The sequence below is a fragment of the Haliotis asinina genome, chromosome 7 (genome assembly GCF_037392515.1).
Source record: "Haliotis asinina isolate JCU_RB_2024 chromosome 7, JCU_Hal_asi_v2, whole genome shotgun sequence".
Taxonomy (NCBI): domain Eukaryota; kingdom Metazoa; phylum Mollusca; class Gastropoda; order Lepetellida; family Haliotidae; genus Haliotis; species Haliotis asinina.
Genome location: NC_090286.1, coordinates 21,296,691 through 21,314,222, shown reverse-complemented (window position 1 = coordinate 21,314,222; position 17,532 = coordinate 21,296,691). Strand labels below are relative to the sequence as shown.

The 17,532-nt window shown below is 36.5% G+C and overlaps 1 protein-coding gene across 3 annotated transcripts in view; it reads right to left on the bottom strand.

Moving 5' to 3' along the window:
• LOC137290481 (caspase activity and apoptosis inhibitor 1-like) overlaps positions 1 to 17,532 on the bottom strand; it is a 205,405-nt gene that overhangs the window by 101,728 nt on the left and 86,145 nt on the right. For all 3 annotated transcript variants that reach the window (XM_067821450.1, XM_067821448.1, XM_067821449.1), the window contains one exon: positions 15,155 to 15,334. In XM_067821450.1, coding sequence (XP_067677551.1) covers positions 15,155 to 15,334 — 180 coding nt within the window. The remainder of the gene's footprint in view (positions 1 to 15,154; positions 15,335 to 17,532) is intronic.

Here is a 17,532-nt window from a genome sequence, read left to right as displayed (position 1 = left end):
CCATCGCCAATTCACATTACAGTAAAAACTTCTATCACACATCTCTTTTTTCAGAGACTTATTTACAGCTTTTGATGTTTTTGGGCATGAACACAGGCCAAATCCCCCTTTTCAAGAAGTGATGCCCTTTTATTCACAACAATCAAATGGCAAAAAGTTTCAACTTTAGCAACGTGTAATTCGTTCATTTGTTCAGTCTCGTTTAATATCTAATGGCAAATATCTCCTCAATAAGCCAGTCTGACCACTAAAGGTTGTTACCTTTGTCCACTTTCACTTTCAAGTTTGAACACAAAATTGCTATTTCTGTAAAAAATATAGTTTCCTTCTTGAACAAAATCTTTCCCATCTTCACATTTTAGATTGAGACACATAATCTGAGCTGTATGTGACCAGAATGTCATCAAAACTCATGTGCCTTCCAAGGTGATCATTAAGACACCACAGTTGTGTTTTATTGGACACTGGTCACTTTGTCTCTAATCTTGGTTGTATAATTGGTCAAACTGTGAGAAGAAATACCAAAATAGACCCATACTAACAACCCCTCTGAATGGAACACTTTCACAGTTTGCTAGTTTTCTTTTTATTCAGTTACTTATTGATCTTTGGACAGTTGTGCATGCTGGTTGACCTGTGGCGAGTCCCATGACAGTCTTCCGCTGCTGGTCAAATGTCTAAGCTCCTGAAGTTTACTCTAAACTACATGGACTAAACTCTGTCGTAAAGTTGAAAGCCCATATGGAATTGTAAAGCTTTAAAATGTATGACGTTATACAACTATGAATAAGTTTATACATTTAGGACTGCAACTTTAATCATGATAAATGACACATTCAGATAACTAAGTTGATATGAGAGTGAAAAGCAAACCTATCCAAGCAAACAAGAAAAGAACTGCTTCCTCAGGAATCATTAGTTGTCTTTAAATAACAGATAAAAAATCCAACAGATTTTGTGTAAAAGTGTGACTACAGTAAGTGATTTCCTGACAACAGTTCACAATATAGGACAACTGAGATTCACACAGCAGAACCTGGGCAAGAGGCTTGCAGATATCATAGCAGAATACAAATGCCGAAGACTTTTATGGGAATGCAGACATGAAGTAAGTATGTGTAGTGTTAGATTTCTTGAACAAGTAAACATCTGTATTGTTTTACAGCCCAGCCAACAACACATTTTATGCTTTGGAAGTTGTAGTCTAGCTATGAATGGCATACTATCGTAAAATTATATCGTAAAGTACAATCATTCCCAAGCTTACAGACTGTACTTGATCCAAATACACAAGCAACATATGTCTGAGTGACATATCTCACTCTCTCATGATGAAAATGGACAAAATTGTCTGCCATGATGTCATCAAGTATCTGCAACTGAAAGCGCTAACTCTAACAGACACCTATGCAAACATAGTGTCCACTTTATGGGATGATGCTCCTTCCATTGTGAAGGGGTCTACTGGGCCTCATTAAAGAAGGGAAGATAGAACATCAAAGATGAACCATGATCAGCATGGTCATTCTTCTTATGAAGAAATTGTTTTTGAAAATGCATATGATAAAAAAAGACTCACAAAATCCCACAAACGTATCCTACATAAATATATTCAGTAACTTTCCTTCAAGAAAAAGCTTGACAATATTCTGAGGAAATAAATTGGACATGACAAAGGTTTCATGACACTGGGTTCCAAGACTTTGGACTCCTCCTTTGAATTTTCTCGGTAGTTTTGAAAGGAACCTGCTGATTTTGTTTATTTATTTGCAACTATGGATGAATGGGGTACAACATTATCAGCCAGAGGCTGAACAGTCAAAGCAGTGGAAAGAGCAGAGCAGACCAGGCAAAGGCCTTTGGTGAACCACCTCCAAAAGAGGTGTGCTAAGCTGTTTTGCCAACTGTATCAGATTCTGAAGGTTATACAGCGTGGACATTGAGATGCAAATCTGTTGCTACCATGTCTGCATAGCAACAACAACCCTGTACTGGAATTCAAAATATGGACCTTCTGATCTGAAGGTGGATGCTTCGTCCACATGATCAAAGAGGTTAACCCCTTCACCAAGCTGACATGGTAAAGATGTCATCTGTGGGATGACTTCACACCCTGCTATATAATCCATTGTCAACAGTAGGTATGACCCGGGGGGTATAACAGGGTACTTAGGACTTATTTTTCTCAGGTTTCATATGAACATACTCATCCACCTGCAGCATGCACCTTTTCAAAAGATTGTAGAATGACACCACACAAGCCTTGCAAAACCAGTGGAACTTCAGCATCATTCAGAAGGAATCTTGCAGATTAGTTTGAAAAATAAACAGCAACTGACACAATCACTGCAGTCCATCATAGTCTGAGAAGGTTTTAGACACTATTTTAGTTAAAGGAACATCAATATAACTTACAAATAACCAATTCTGTGCCATGTTATTCTGTAACAATCAGTCAGGTCATACACTGGAACCCATGAATCCTTATTTGACATTGCTCTTTTCACAAGAATGGTGTTACTACATGACAATCAGGTTTAACTTCATGCCTGAAGATTGTTCTGAGCAGTACAGCATGAAGTTCCTGTTCCAACACAGCATAGACAATATATAGGTTACCATACTAAGTAAGTAAAGGAGACAAGAATCTCTGTTAATGTTGTAATTAGCAGAATTATGAATGCTTATAGTATGAATGCCAGAAGAAGACAGACTGGGGAAGAGAATAAGGGGCAAGTGCATAACCAATACACTTTGAGATATCTTCAACAGAGAGTACTGTACAGGTATTGGGAGAAGTTCATAAGGTCATAGATGAAAGAGAAGATTCCTAGAATAAATAATTGAGAAGGTGAGATCATGGAAGATTTGATGTTATTAGTCAGTGGTGGAAAGGGTAATGAGTCTACTGTTTTGAACTGGAAATTTTCAGATTTACGATTCAAATCTGTTCATGTTAGTCAGAAACATTAATCCTTCTTCATTTTTCTGTCATGATTTTTCAAGAAACCTTCCTCTCCATCAAATATAGTCTACCTAAGCTATATGAATCCCTAAAGATCACATCCATTTTTCTCTGTTCTAATACAGTTCTTTCCTTAATAAAACTTCAAACAAACCTATCAACTTATATCTCTTCTCCTAAGACTAAAACGTCATTTCCATTCCATCAAAGTTGCTAACTAGCACAATATGTCAGTTCTACTACAACATCAAAAGACACTGCCTGATCAAAAGTCCCAAATTTGGATGTGATAAGTGAAAATTGTGCTAAAGTTATTCTTGCGTCAGTGGCTTTCTCTAACAAAACGTGACATGGTGTAGACACACTATTTTTACCCAGACTAAGAGAACTGTGTATAAGTAATAAGACTGCCCCTTTGCAGGTGCTATGTCATTAGCAGCCAAGTTACACCAACAAATGTGCAGGTCAGCAAATAATATTTTCTGTCATCTTTGGCCTCAGGCCAGTTTTTATAATGGGCATCTTGGACAAGTGGTTATCTGTAAACTTGTACATCTGCAAATGATAATATCATTGGCCACATACCATTACTCATCCGAAACAAATTCTCATATTTGTAATCTCACCATCTACGATTCCTTTAAACAATTTTGACAAGTTTATTTGCATTTTTTACGTGTGAGTATTCTCACCCGGTCTTCTATTTGTATGCATCGCTCGTCTTTTGATTATTCGCGAGAAAAATTGGGCTTAAAATATGATTGATAAAGTCAGTTGCGGCACGAAACATCTAACCCTCCCCACTTCAATTTTCAATTTCCACTCCTATTTCATTATCCAATTTTCAAAGAAAAAATAATATAAAAGTTGCTGAATTCAATCACAGAACTCACAATTAATCATGTCAGAAGCTCTCCAAATTCGGTGCTGATTTAATTTAACATCAAAAGTCATTTCAGTGGTTCGGAAAAAAATAGAAAATTAATATCTTTTTGAAAAACGAAATCGTATTCAGTCTTCAAATTATGATCGGGCAGCAAATTTCTTTATTTGTACAGTTCAAACACTGTTGTATTGATTTTTAGGGAGAACATGCTTAATAGATTTCATAAAAATGTTGTCCATTCACCGCTGTGAAAGCAGTAGGCTGAAGGAATCATGTTGTACCATTTTATTCATAAAGTTCTTTTCATCTTGGGGCTTAAGTGGTGTTTTACATTTTTATCCGTTGGCTCTTTTAAAGTGCTAATTTTCGCTGAATGCCAAAAGGACATCTGTGGGAGAATATCTCTCATTCATTTTATTCGCTGAATTTTTTCATCTACAATCTGCAAAATTTAATCAATTAAATCTTTAAGTCTTTTTCATCTCAACTTTTTTCAAAGGAGTATAAAAGAATTTCATTTCAAAATCTTCAGATGCGTTATCCCTTTCTGAGCTATGGCCATTTGTCTGTTGGCAAAAATAATGTTTGACCACTTTAACCAATTTGAATACTTCAAATTTCTATTCATCAAAAATTTTCATCAAAATGTCAAAAGAGCTTTTTGAAAAAAAAGTCAACAAAAGCCGCACTAAATTAAAATTGATAATTGCAAATTCTGTCGAGGCTAGTTGTTCTGTTTCATCTTGGCTATTCGTGTTTCCCCTCTTATCATTATGGATTAGATTTTCTTTCGCCTGTCATTGTTATTCGTACAAAATTTAATTTCAGTCCTGCCATTCGTCTATAACTAAAAATGACATGATTCCAATTCGTGACATGATTCATTTGTTTTTCTTGGTGAGGCAAGCAGCTCTGATTTCTAGTCACTGAAGGCTAGCGACTAGAGCAGTCGACAGATCAATATTTAAGTTGGGCGCAAAGCAAGGCAATATCCTTATGAAAATTTCATTAAAAACTCTGTCTGGACAGCTACCGGACACACAAGGCGGCCCTCCTCTGCCGCAAGCTCTCATGCGAAAAAGATATTTTTCAACGGAGGTTACGTGATCAGAACTCCCAATCAAACAGTAGACGGCAGAATATAGCAACAGGGTTACCAGATAAAAACCTGAGCGCACATCTGCGTTTTTATCGCACCAAGATGAGATATATGCATTTTTTCAAAACAGAAACAAGAGGGGCAAAAAGGTGGAAATAATTTATAGGAAAAAATATGAATGATTATTTGCTCCAGATCATCGAATAAGATCAACGGTCAGAAAAACTTCCCGATATGGAAATGTGGATTGTATAAAAGAGGCTTTTATCAATAACGATGCAGTTTGAGTATGTGGATCATGAAAGTTTGATTGCGTATCTGTCTGGACTATCACCGGACATGTCCACCTTTCATATCCTTCAAACAACTCCTTATAATCAACTCTGACCTTTGTCTTTCAACACGCTTTCAAGTGAAAAAGAAATAATGATCCTGCATAACTAGAGGAATATATACATAGTTGCGTCTCATCACTATCACAAGAAGATGAGCCATTGCTTTAGTTCTTTGTAATATACTGACTGCAAGAAATACAAATCATGTACAATTTGGCACTGATCAAACCAAAGAACTGACAGATCACCTATCAATATGGAACATGATCATTACTTACAAAAAAATATGGAAAAACAGGGAAAAAAATGAAGTAAAAGATACAAGGAGATTGGGGTAACATACACTTTCTTACGTAAGAGCTGAATTAAAATAAATAAAACATCAACATTGAATACTTGAGGTTAGTTTGTTGTTTCACTCTAGTCAGCAATACTCCAACAGTACAGGACACCTGCATATTCAATTCCAGACCAGAGGGAGTGAGTGAGTGAGATAGTTATATGACCGTAACATTGAAGGGATGCACCAAATAAATAGCTGCCAGACATTGACCACTTTGGTTAAACCCATCAATACTGCTATGTTATGCTGACAAACACAAAAACATAATTAGGAGTAAAAAGAATTAAAAACATGATAAAAAAAGCCAATAAATTCTTGATTTCAACCACATTCACACAAAACAAATCTCCAGAATTTTTCAGTCAAGATAATAGTACTGCTGGTAGGCATCCAGCTTTTCACTTTGTCAAGGTGTAAATAAACCTCATTTCTCTCTGAACATCTGTCTGCCATTATGATTTCTCTATGTCTGCTACATCAAGGCTAGGACATGCCAGAATGAGTGAGTTTCATGGCACTTTTAGCAATATTCCAGAAATAACACAGCACGGAATACCAGAAATGTGCTTCACACATTGTATCTGAGGTATCAAATCAGGTTCAGCGTGACGAGCAGACACTTTAACCACTAAGTTACCCAACGACCCCCAGAACATACCAAAAGGTTCTGCTTCAGGTTTTGGTGTACTCACAGTATTGTTGACTGTAATGTCATGTTCTTGTGGATTCATTGCAGTCAAGAAAGTGGTATCTTCACTCGAAAAAAAAAGAACCCATCCCATCTGATGTTAGTGTACTGTAGTTCTATCTAAACCATCAATCATCGATGTATTTTTTTGTTATTGTCATGCCATATCCTGTAGATCAAACTTCCATTTATGAAGCCACTTTCTCTCCAAGTTGAACAAATGAATTGTTAACAATGTCAATTCTGGTCATTTTTAGACCATGACAATATATAATCCTGACATCACTTCCAGTAAATTAATCATAATGTCACTTTTTCTTCTGACTGTGTTGTCATTTCCACACCTTAGGGTTATTTCCTGTGTCTAACATCACCTCTGCTAACTTTATTTCTGTGACAACACAGTGATTCCAGATGAAGCTTCACTTGCAGTTCTTATGTGACTTCCAGTCACATTCAGAACCTTTTGTTATTTGAATCTGGCATCACTTACAGTCCTAATTACCAGCATATCACTCCTACTTTGTCTGTTTCCATGTAAACTGCACTGAAGGTTTCAATAATCAAAAGTTTACCTACTTTTGAGACTGCAGATTTTGAATGTCACAAAAACAGATGCCATGAGTGTTCCACTGTCCACTGGATATCAACTGTTCAACCAAAACTATATTCAGGGATGCAATACTATATGCCAAGGCTCTTAGCAATAGCCATGGGAAGACTCTACAGATGATTTACCAATCCTTCAACCATTGCTTTAATAATGTCTTTGTCTAAGCATGTCTCACAAGAGATAAACATCTCATTCTATGCTCATCCTATGACTTTGTAGATGAATGTAAGACACAGCATTGAATACCATAAATGGTCTTGTGATCTAGTGATAGTTTATATAACAGTTATGTCCCAGTGGCCCAAGACATGGGGATTGGTTCATGGTGGAAAACTCTTCTAGTTATCTGACCATAATTGTGCCCTCAAAAGCATTGAAAATGTTTTATTGCATAATGTTGGATTTGAGTTCTTTTATCTTAACAACACTGATTGTTTAAAATGCCTGTTACCATAGGACTAGTCACTGGCCTACAACCCAAGTTATGCTGTTGTTTCAAATGGAAGAACTTACTCTGTCAATTGTAGAGATTGGATTATGTAGGTGTCCAAGAAATAGACACATCTGTAAACAGACCTCAATGAATGTGTTCTCCTTTGCTTGGACAAAGCAAATCAGAGTGATGATTGTGTGTGTCTCTTGAATGTTTCTGGATGTGTTGAAATCTGGAGCTTGGGTGGTGGAAAGGACTGGTTGAGGTCTACTTTGATTGTCTACTATCATCTTGTCTTCATCTTCGTGTAGGTCTTAATGGGAACAAAAAATACAGGAGAGTAAAATCACTTGGGGACTTTTGTTCTCATATCTTCATCTTTGTTAGAAGATTGCCAATGGCTAGACCTAATGCCATCCTTTAGGTTAGTTCCTTCCAAGTGTCCACCTTCTGATAGAAATACAAACACAGGAGAGTGGGGAAAGAAAAGCTTGTACCGTTTTGTTAGATACTTACCTGCCCAGTTTTAGTTGTAGGGAAAAAGACGTCTTCTCACTGCACCCCGAGCGGGTGTTCTGTTGCAAGTCAGCATTCTAAATCGATATTTCCATGCCAAAAGTGACAAAATGAATGGTTGTAATGCTACAATATATGTTTTGCTGCAAACTCCAACTCTGGCATCTCTTTTACCTTGTCTATTAATCAGACTGGAGTGATGGCAAACTTCTATGCTTCTTCAGAAAGATCTGACTGGAATCATTCCCAATGGGACATATGTCATATTTGGGATTTCACTTTCTTAGTAAAGTACAAATTCTAGTACTTTTTTGGTTGAGTCCCAAAAGTACTAGAATTTGTACTTTACTAAGAAAGTGAAATCCCAGATATGACATATGTTGCATTTGACCACTTTCTAAATGGCATCGTGTAATCATGTTCCCAATAGGGTTGTACTTCCTCCAAACGAGTTTGCTAGCAAAGCTGTCATGTGGGTGACAAACAATGAACCTGAACAGCCAAATGTATCTTGACAACATTTTGTAGTATCCCTTCTCACCTCCAGTGATGCTGCCAACCTTTTCACTGTAATGGACTGAAACACTGCCACACTCTTGAGTGTATCCAGGACAGTAGGAGTTTTGATATGCATCAATGCTTGTGCGGATAGCAGATCTCCTTGCATATGGATTATCTAGTCGATTGTTTATGGTTATTACCAGGTTCATCAAGATGGATCATGGAGTGTGAACTGTACCTTCATCTAGTAGTGATTGCATCGTAGGGCAGGTTCCAGCTACAAACACTAGTTGACTCCAGTATCCATGGTGTTTTTGTCAGTTAAAAGAAACTTGACACTGATGTTAGATGAATGATCTGGCTTAATGAGTACTTCATCCAGGAAGTGACTGAAAATAATGTTCCTTTCAGTTGTGGTATAGGGAGACATTCATTCTTTCACTTTTGACAAATTATCAGAAGCATGGTGTATGATTTTATGAGCATAACTTGGCCACAAAAGTGTAAAAATGTTCTAAGAAAAGGAACAGGAGTTTGAAATCCTGCATATTCCAGCCTGTGAAGAAATTCAGATTCTCCTGACTTTGCCTGGGTCTTTGCATGAAATGATCAGTTCTATCTGCTTCATAAAGGACACTTCAGACACTTGTGGTTGGCTTGATGGAGACTGTCCTCCAGTGGATCAGAAGGCATGTGTATAAATGTAGATCAGTGCATCAACTGTGACAGGCTGAAGATGGGCCCTTGATCTAAACATGCAGTGACAGTACTGTGTCTGAGATGATCCTCTATAGTTTCCTGCTGATCTGCTCCTGCTGTGTTGACTGAATGGTTGGCTTTCATAATGGTCGTGGATACAGAGCAACGACCATATTGGCCATATTTTTTTGGATGTTAAGCTGAGTAGCCTCTCAGTTCAAGATTTCAAACTCAGTTTGAAAAGCTGATGTTGCTTATAGCACACCCAGAACAGAATCTTTTCTGCCATGACTATCTCAAGAGCTTGATGCTGAGTGGTGGTTCAGTAATATTAGCAACTAGTTAAGTGCAACATGTTATATTTGGGATTACGCTTTCTTAGTAAAGTACAAATCCTACTACCAAGTTTTGTTTTAGCGGAGTCCCATCCGGGATTCAAACCCATGCCCCAGAGTCAGGCACCTAATTTTATGTACCCTCTGATAAGTGTAAACTGGCACAGCTCTCATGGCCACAGACTAAGATTACAAAATGCCATTTAGAAACTGGTCAAATGTAACATAAGTTATATTTGGGATTACACTTTCTTAGTAAAGTACACATTCTATGTGTAGGTGACAATGAATAGTTAACAGTGAATAGGACTTGAATTCGGAAGATGTGTTTTGTGTGACTGTGGCCAAAATACAGAATTTTTGACAATAATGTACAAGAGGAAGAGGATTTGTAAGAATTATTGCATTTTGGCATGTTGAAATGATGCTACTCTGCACAGTTGCAATATCCACAGAATCAGGGTATGATCAGGTAGACCAAACCAATTCAGTGTGCTCTTTTCCAAACCTATTACCTGTGTCAGACAGCCCAGTGCTTGATATTTAAAGTGACATTCAGTTTTGTCAAGGTACAGTGACATGCAGGCAACCAAGCCACTGACTTTGACCACATTATTTACTTTTGTTCCTTTCATATATAGGCAGCCGGTGACTCAGAACCTATAGTAAGCCAGGTCAAGTCACAAGAAATAGAACATGATATTCTGTTAAATAATTTGAACAAGTTTTGTATATCGTCACCAAAAGTTGAACAGTATGTGAATAGTGTCATGATACAGCTAAGCCAAATCGGTGCACTGCAATCAACTGTAGCAGTTGTAAATAGATGTATCATCTAGGCAGCTGTTTTTCAGCATACTGTACCATCACATCTTTACACGCCTACTAAAACTTGAAGACAGAAACTTGTGTGTCTTCTTTTGTCATCCCATTTCAGTTTGTCGTGAGGATTTAAAACAAACATACAGCCTTGTTGTCTTATGTTCAGCTCACAGATAAGTAATGCCAAATCTCAGAATAAAGGTATTAGTCATCAACTCGAGAAGTGTTCTCACAATACTCTTCTACTTTGACTTCACGTTTCTTAGCTTTATTGACCAATACATATTACTCGAGAACTGTAATGGCTTTTCCAGGTCCCATTTGAGGTAAGATTGCTTGTGCTCTACAATAAAAAAAATAAACCCTGGACATGACAAACAATAGACTCATACATATCATGATTTAAGAGGACACTGATACACATCTATGTCCAAACTTACAGAACATAACCATCAAGTTCTGAAAACATATACAGATAAGTATGCTCACAAGTCTGTGTTAAAAAGTTAAACTGATACACGCTTTTTTCAGCATTGCTTTATATTGGAGATAATCTTATCTTTTCATATTCTGCATAAGTAATAAGAAAATAAAGTTCCCCTGATGTCTGTCTATCCTCTGTTTATGGTTAGTGGTAAGGAGACAATGTAGATCAAGTATGACAGGAATTGTGCAACATGCTTATGTAATGGAACTTATGTAATGCTATGCCATTTTGGACTAGAAAGTTATGACAATATTGATGATTGTGATGAAGCTGATGTTGCCAGGGTATTATGTGTATAGTCTTGACAATTATAGCAATGATGTCTGCATCCTATTAGAGTTTTCATAACATTTGGGGTTCTAGCAAATCATTTTATCCAATAAATCTCCTCAATCAAGCTATTAAACTTATGAAATATACTGACCATCTTTCACAAAAAAACATAGATCTGAATCTTTCATTGGCTGCTAATGCCAAACAATGTGAGTTAAGATAGGTATTAGGCATAAGTTGTTGTTGAGAAATGTGTTTTATTTTGTTTGAAAAGCATATAACAAGACGCCCTATAAACCACATCACAGAGTATACATACATTATAATTCATAGAACTGTCTTGATGTTTTCATATCATACAAAGATTCACAACATTTCGATAATCATCCAAATCTTCTACATTTTCCTACTTCCATTGAAATGAAAGGTTTCTAATCTCCCTTCAATATAAAACATTTTACTTAAGATGATTGTAGAGTTTGATAAATGCATTCTGACATATCAATCCAAGATCATAACAAATGGATCTATTTTCTGACTCAATGCATTAAAACTACAAAAAACTTTCAATATATGAATTCAAATCTTTTATCTAAAGCAGTATAACAGCCAAACTGACACATTTTTATGGCCAGTTAGCCGATAACTGAATATCCCAAATGAATAATAAATTACAACAGCCAATGACTGCAGTTAAACTTCTAATAAATTTATTTCAATGTTATCTTGAAACAAGACAAGCTAATGAAGCAGACAATCTTTGGAAGCTGTCAACAGATTGCATAAATGACTACATACAGCATACAGTGTTCTAGGTTCACGATACCAAACAATCCACATTGTCACAAAAAAAATGCCAATCAATGAACTTGAGAAACAGTTTGGTAGACGAGGTTTACTTCATGTTCTAATCTTACATGTCTTATCACAGATGAACAATTATAGACAATGCACTGACATTGACCTATACCTTCACACTTGAAGAGTACATGATACACTTTAGTATCTCATGAACACCTGTTGTCATCTTAACTGTCACAGATGTCTTTCTGTCATCACTCAGTGTCAGGACACTCATATGTGTTATGAATATCTTAGCACAGTATGGGAGTTTCAAGCATGCTGTTTTATGTGGCCAGAACTGGATTGTCATCATTGCTATTATCAGTGATTTCATTACTTAGTCATTGTAACAAATGTGTTCTTCTTCTGGAATAATGCATGAGTAGCATTCAGTTGTAGAAGTTTGTGGGGATTGGGGTTTTTTTCCCTGAAGTAGGGTAAAGAATGATATCTTTTATACATTCACCATACCCATGAAGATCTGAGATACACCTGGCCTTCAGCAACCAATGCTTATCCCAAAACGTGACTAACATAATGGGATCTGTGTGGACAGGCACGCTGACTTGGTTGACATACTTCATCATATCCCAATTGCATAAATCAATGCTGAAGATGTTGATCACTGAACTATCTGGTCCAGACAGATTATTTACAGACTGCCACAATATAATGAGAACATTGCTGAGTGTGGTTTTACACAAGAAACAAATAAAATACATTCACTGGTTTTACTATGTTTTTCATGGGAGTTTTCTATGCTCCTATCTCTACCCATCTGTTAGTGTTACATCCTACCTGTTACACATGTAACTTCTACATGTAATGCATGATTCAGGTTTAAACAACTGCTAAATTTGTTACTTTGCATGGTACACAGAATTTGAAAGAAATTGCACAAGGGTCATAACCATTCACTACAACATGTTAACATCAACTGTTAATTGTTCAACATGTTCAATCTCATACAGTGTGAAAGTGAATCCACCTCTAATATAATCATCCACATAAAATCAATGTTCTGCATGTAAGTACAGACAAAAGAAAAGCCTCAATAGCAAACTGTTATGTATCTCACAGCCATTCCAAACAGGACTGACATCAATACTGACTGAATTATTTTCTTTTCACTTGTATTGAACATGTTGGACAAAATCCCAGAGCACTAACATACCAGTTAACTCTTGAACTGTTTGAACCTAATGCTACCAGGGAAAAGGTCAGTCATAAAAAAGGCAACCAAATATGTTTACACTGTTTTCCAATCCTATTTCCTGGGGAAAAAGTCAGGCTACAGTGGTACCCAAGTTAAATGAGTGGTATTTGATATGAACAAGATCCACGGTTATGTAGGTATAGGAACCATCTGCCACCAAGATTGGAACACCATGGGGCAAACTCTGATCTTTTGATCTTAAAATTTAATTCATTCCTCAGCTTACTTACAGCCCATGCCCAGACTTTGAAATTGGGAAAATATCCAGAGGTAGGCTTTATTATGACTACTTCTACCCAACATTTTCCTGTTGGGATAAATTCCTTCTGTGTGCCCAAATTCTGTTTATTGCTCAGTAAGATTAGCCTTTAATGAAGTTTAATTTGAAGATCTTTCACTGGAAGTGGTAGAGCACCAAATTGCTGGAGTATTTTGAGCTTTGGATAACTTGAGCAAGCAACTGGTAGTTCTTCAATTCCCAGAATTTTATGTGGTGTTACTTCATTAAAGAGTTAACAGCAGATAGCTTATTACCAAGGCATACAGGAAGAGAAATTTGTCTGTATATCAAGGTGCTGTTGGATTTTCAGTCAAACATTAACACATCACTTTACTGTCTGAGGTGCATGGGAAGAGGCACAGAGCAGACTGAAAGACTATATGTTTAAACAGCAGTATTCTTTGTCAGTCTCTACTTTCACGGTTCTCAATAAATATTCAGACAGAGCAGTAGGTTTCTACTTCAACTAACACAAGAATATTTGTGTACACATACTAGTTCTCTTGCAGTTACAATTCCATCTTAATCATTCTATCTGACTGACATCTAGTCTCAAAGATTATAAGATGAGTCCACGATCTTATCAGTTGCATTGCTGAAACTGCAGGGAAACATCATGTCAAATATACAGAACAAATACTGATACTCCTCTTGGAATGTTCAAGCACATTAAATTTTACAATTTAACATCTTAACTACCTCTATTCCAGACATCAGCATTTTATCTTGCACTCATAAAATGTCACATGACTATCTAAGCATAATGAGTGATGATAGCATCTCCTGTCTTAGACTAGTTCAAATGTCACAATATCAGCCATTAATCTCCTCTACTCTGTTATATCTGTTATCTGTTAAAACTAGTTTCTAGCAGAGTTATTTCAGCTTTTTCTTCTTTTCATATCTTGGATTTTTCAATGTCATGTTCTAAGTGCGAACTATAACATAATGTTATAGCATACACAACTTTCCAAGCTCTATATATGGGAGTGAATCTGCACCTGACATTAATAACTGTTGTATATGGGCAGCTGGTCAAGGCTACTGGTCAGGCAGAGTTCAGCTCTTCATGCATACTGCTTTGGTAGTGTGCAGCTCTTCATGTTTACTGATTTTGGCAGTGTTTCAGTTGTTCACATAGTCTCCTTCACTATTTGCAGATCTTCAAGATTACTGATTTTGGCAGTGTTTTACACCTATGACTTCAGTTGTTCACATCTATTTTTATTGATGTTCAGAAGTTCACATTTCCTACTTAAGGTGGTGCTCAGTTGTTCACATCTACTACAGTTGGTGTTCAGCAATCCACATCTATGTTGATGTTCAGCTGTAAACATCTGCTGGTGTTAAGCTGTTCACATCTCCTACCTCAGTTGGTGTTGAGCAGTCTACATGTCCTACCCTTAATAATGTTCAGCTGTTCACATCTACTTGTCTTGGTGTTCACCAGTTCACATCTCTCTTAATTGGTGTTCAGCTGTTTGCGCCTCTTATTTCAATTGGTGTTCAACTGTTCACACCTCCTACTTCAGTTGGTGTTAAGCTGTTCTTCATCTAATACTTATGATGGTGTTCAGCAGTTTACATCTACTTCTCTTGGTGTTCAGCTGGTTACATCTTCTCTACTTGGTGTTCAGCTCTTCATATCTCATAGTTCTGTTGGTGTTATGCTGTTCACACCTCTTACTTTAGTTGGTCTTCAACTTGACTTTTCTTCTACTCATGATGGCACAATATAATTTGCCACAATGGCATTTAACTCAACAATGCAACAATGATAAGTCAAAGAGCAATACATAGAACAACATGGGACTGAATACCTTCAAAACATCTGGTAAAGCTCTTTGTAGACTTGCTCCCTGAACAGCATTGAACATCTGGTTGAGCATTTCTTTGCGATCTCGGATGTAGTCCCCAATGTCCTTCACCTCTTTGTTAAGGTCAAGATCAGGGTCATTCAACAGTGCATCCTCTTCCTCAGTGATTTTCTTTTTCTTAGCCTACAAAATATTTTGATGAAAATATTTTAATGAAAATTATCAAATGTTTAAAATGAATTGAATTACAACTATGTTGGCAGAATCCAATCAGAATCAAGACTGTTGCAGAAACAATGTGGTTAAAAGCATGAGGTGCAATCTGCCCAACTTGTGTGATGGCATGTTTTAAACCAAATCGCACTTGCAGCGACTGATCTTGTAAACACATTTCTGTTCAATGCATCAAGTTCTAGTATACCGAGTTTTTCTGAAATGTGTGTTGTTTAAATGGAAAAGAATGAATATATGACAGTGTGTGAGTTGAGAATTATGTGACATTAGCGATTTGCAAGCAAAATAGAGATCTGACTTCATGAAACATTACAGCAAAAACTTGCAAAAATTGTTATGTCTATACAAACAGCTACAGTAGAATCACATGGTTAATGCAATGAGATACTGCTTTGAGACAGTACTGTTTGTTAAAATGAGAGTTGATGAGAATTTCAAAAGTTTTGGCTAATTCACATATGGCCAGTTATACAAAATCATCTGTCATGTTTGTCTTTGTTAAGTAAACACAACCACTACAAAGCATTTAGTTTAAGTAATGCAGACTTCAAGAACTTATCAGACAGAGAACTGCATAGCAAACAGTTTTCCATGTCCTTTTGTCACTTATGGGAAATGAACAAAGGAGTTAATTTCTCTCAACCCTCCTTATTCTTTGTATGAAGAATGAATGATTTATTCACAATACCATCATTCTTTCATGTTGCATGAATACGAAACTGAGAAAACACAAACTATAAATAGAAAATCACATAGTGTGTCACATCATAGGATAGCTTCTCGCAATATCGAGACCCTCTAGACCCAAACTGTCCCTAATGTAAAGAATTCAAGTAAAGTTAACAGAATAATTTGATTATACCTTTCACATCAGTTTGTGAAGTGAGCTTCCACTTGGGCATTTTCAAAGTGCTATAACATCTAATAGAGATTAACCAAGTGTTGTGCAAAAACAACCATGTCTGACACCCCTTTGAGAATGTGCCTCCCCTAACACTAAGAACCCACTTCAAACGACAAAGCCATCCCTAAATCTATTTATGGATTCTTCTAATGCAATTTCTAGAAGAGTTCACTTCCCATCCTGGGGGTGATGGATGAACTGTCACAAGTTTAAGATGATACAGTTTGCCAGATGTTTTACAAAATCAGGAATCTTTTCTCTAGAAGTATGGAGAAATATGTTGGTTTTGCCTGTCATTTTTATTCCATTACATTCTGCACATTTGCTTGGCACATCTGTTTTGAAGATGAAAATGAACACAAGCATGTTGAATGGCAAAGAAACAACAGCAAGTGCACTACTTTCTAGGATGTGCTTGACATTTGCTGGAATTTCAGGTCCCATTTACCAAGGAGAAGAGACATACTTTCACTGGGACATGTATCTGCTTTGCAACTAACTGTTTTTGCTTTCTTAACTGTAGACTGAAGGGGAAGGTAACTGAATTATCTATCTCATTTCAGTTGTTTCTCATTACCTGAATTGTGTGCACATCACCAAAAATATTTATGCACAGTAACACTGCAATGGAAATGAAAAATGGATGGCACATATTTGACTTGATAACAAATTCCAAGACAATGACATACGTCAAGTAATGATCAGTCAAACAATTTACAACAATATGTCTTAGAACCATAGTGTAGCCAAAAAAGAATAAAACCTTTATATATTGAGATTACACAGATATTGTAACAGATTACTTTACACATGTAAGATGCTTCAGATCAAATTTTACACAACAGAAATTAACATCATTGAAACTTGAATCATCATAAAGGCATAAAATTGTAAAAAAAAAGTCAAATGAATAAAAGTAAATGTTTCACAAAAGACATGAATGGGTGGGTGAGTGGGTTAGTGAGTGAATGAGTGGTTTTACGCTGCTTTTATTGCAACAATATCACAAGGGAGACATTAGAAATTTGTTTCAAACATTGTACCCATGTCAGGATTTGAATCCAAGTATTCAGCGTGATGACTGAATGCTTTAACCACTAGGCTACCCAACCTCCCCCATTGAAAGTAAACAGTGCAAATTTAAAACAAAAAAAGAATGAACATTAACAGAGACAATGATGTGTTTGGGACAGGTGCCAACAATTGGATAGTATCTGCTTACCTTCTTAATGATCACATTTTG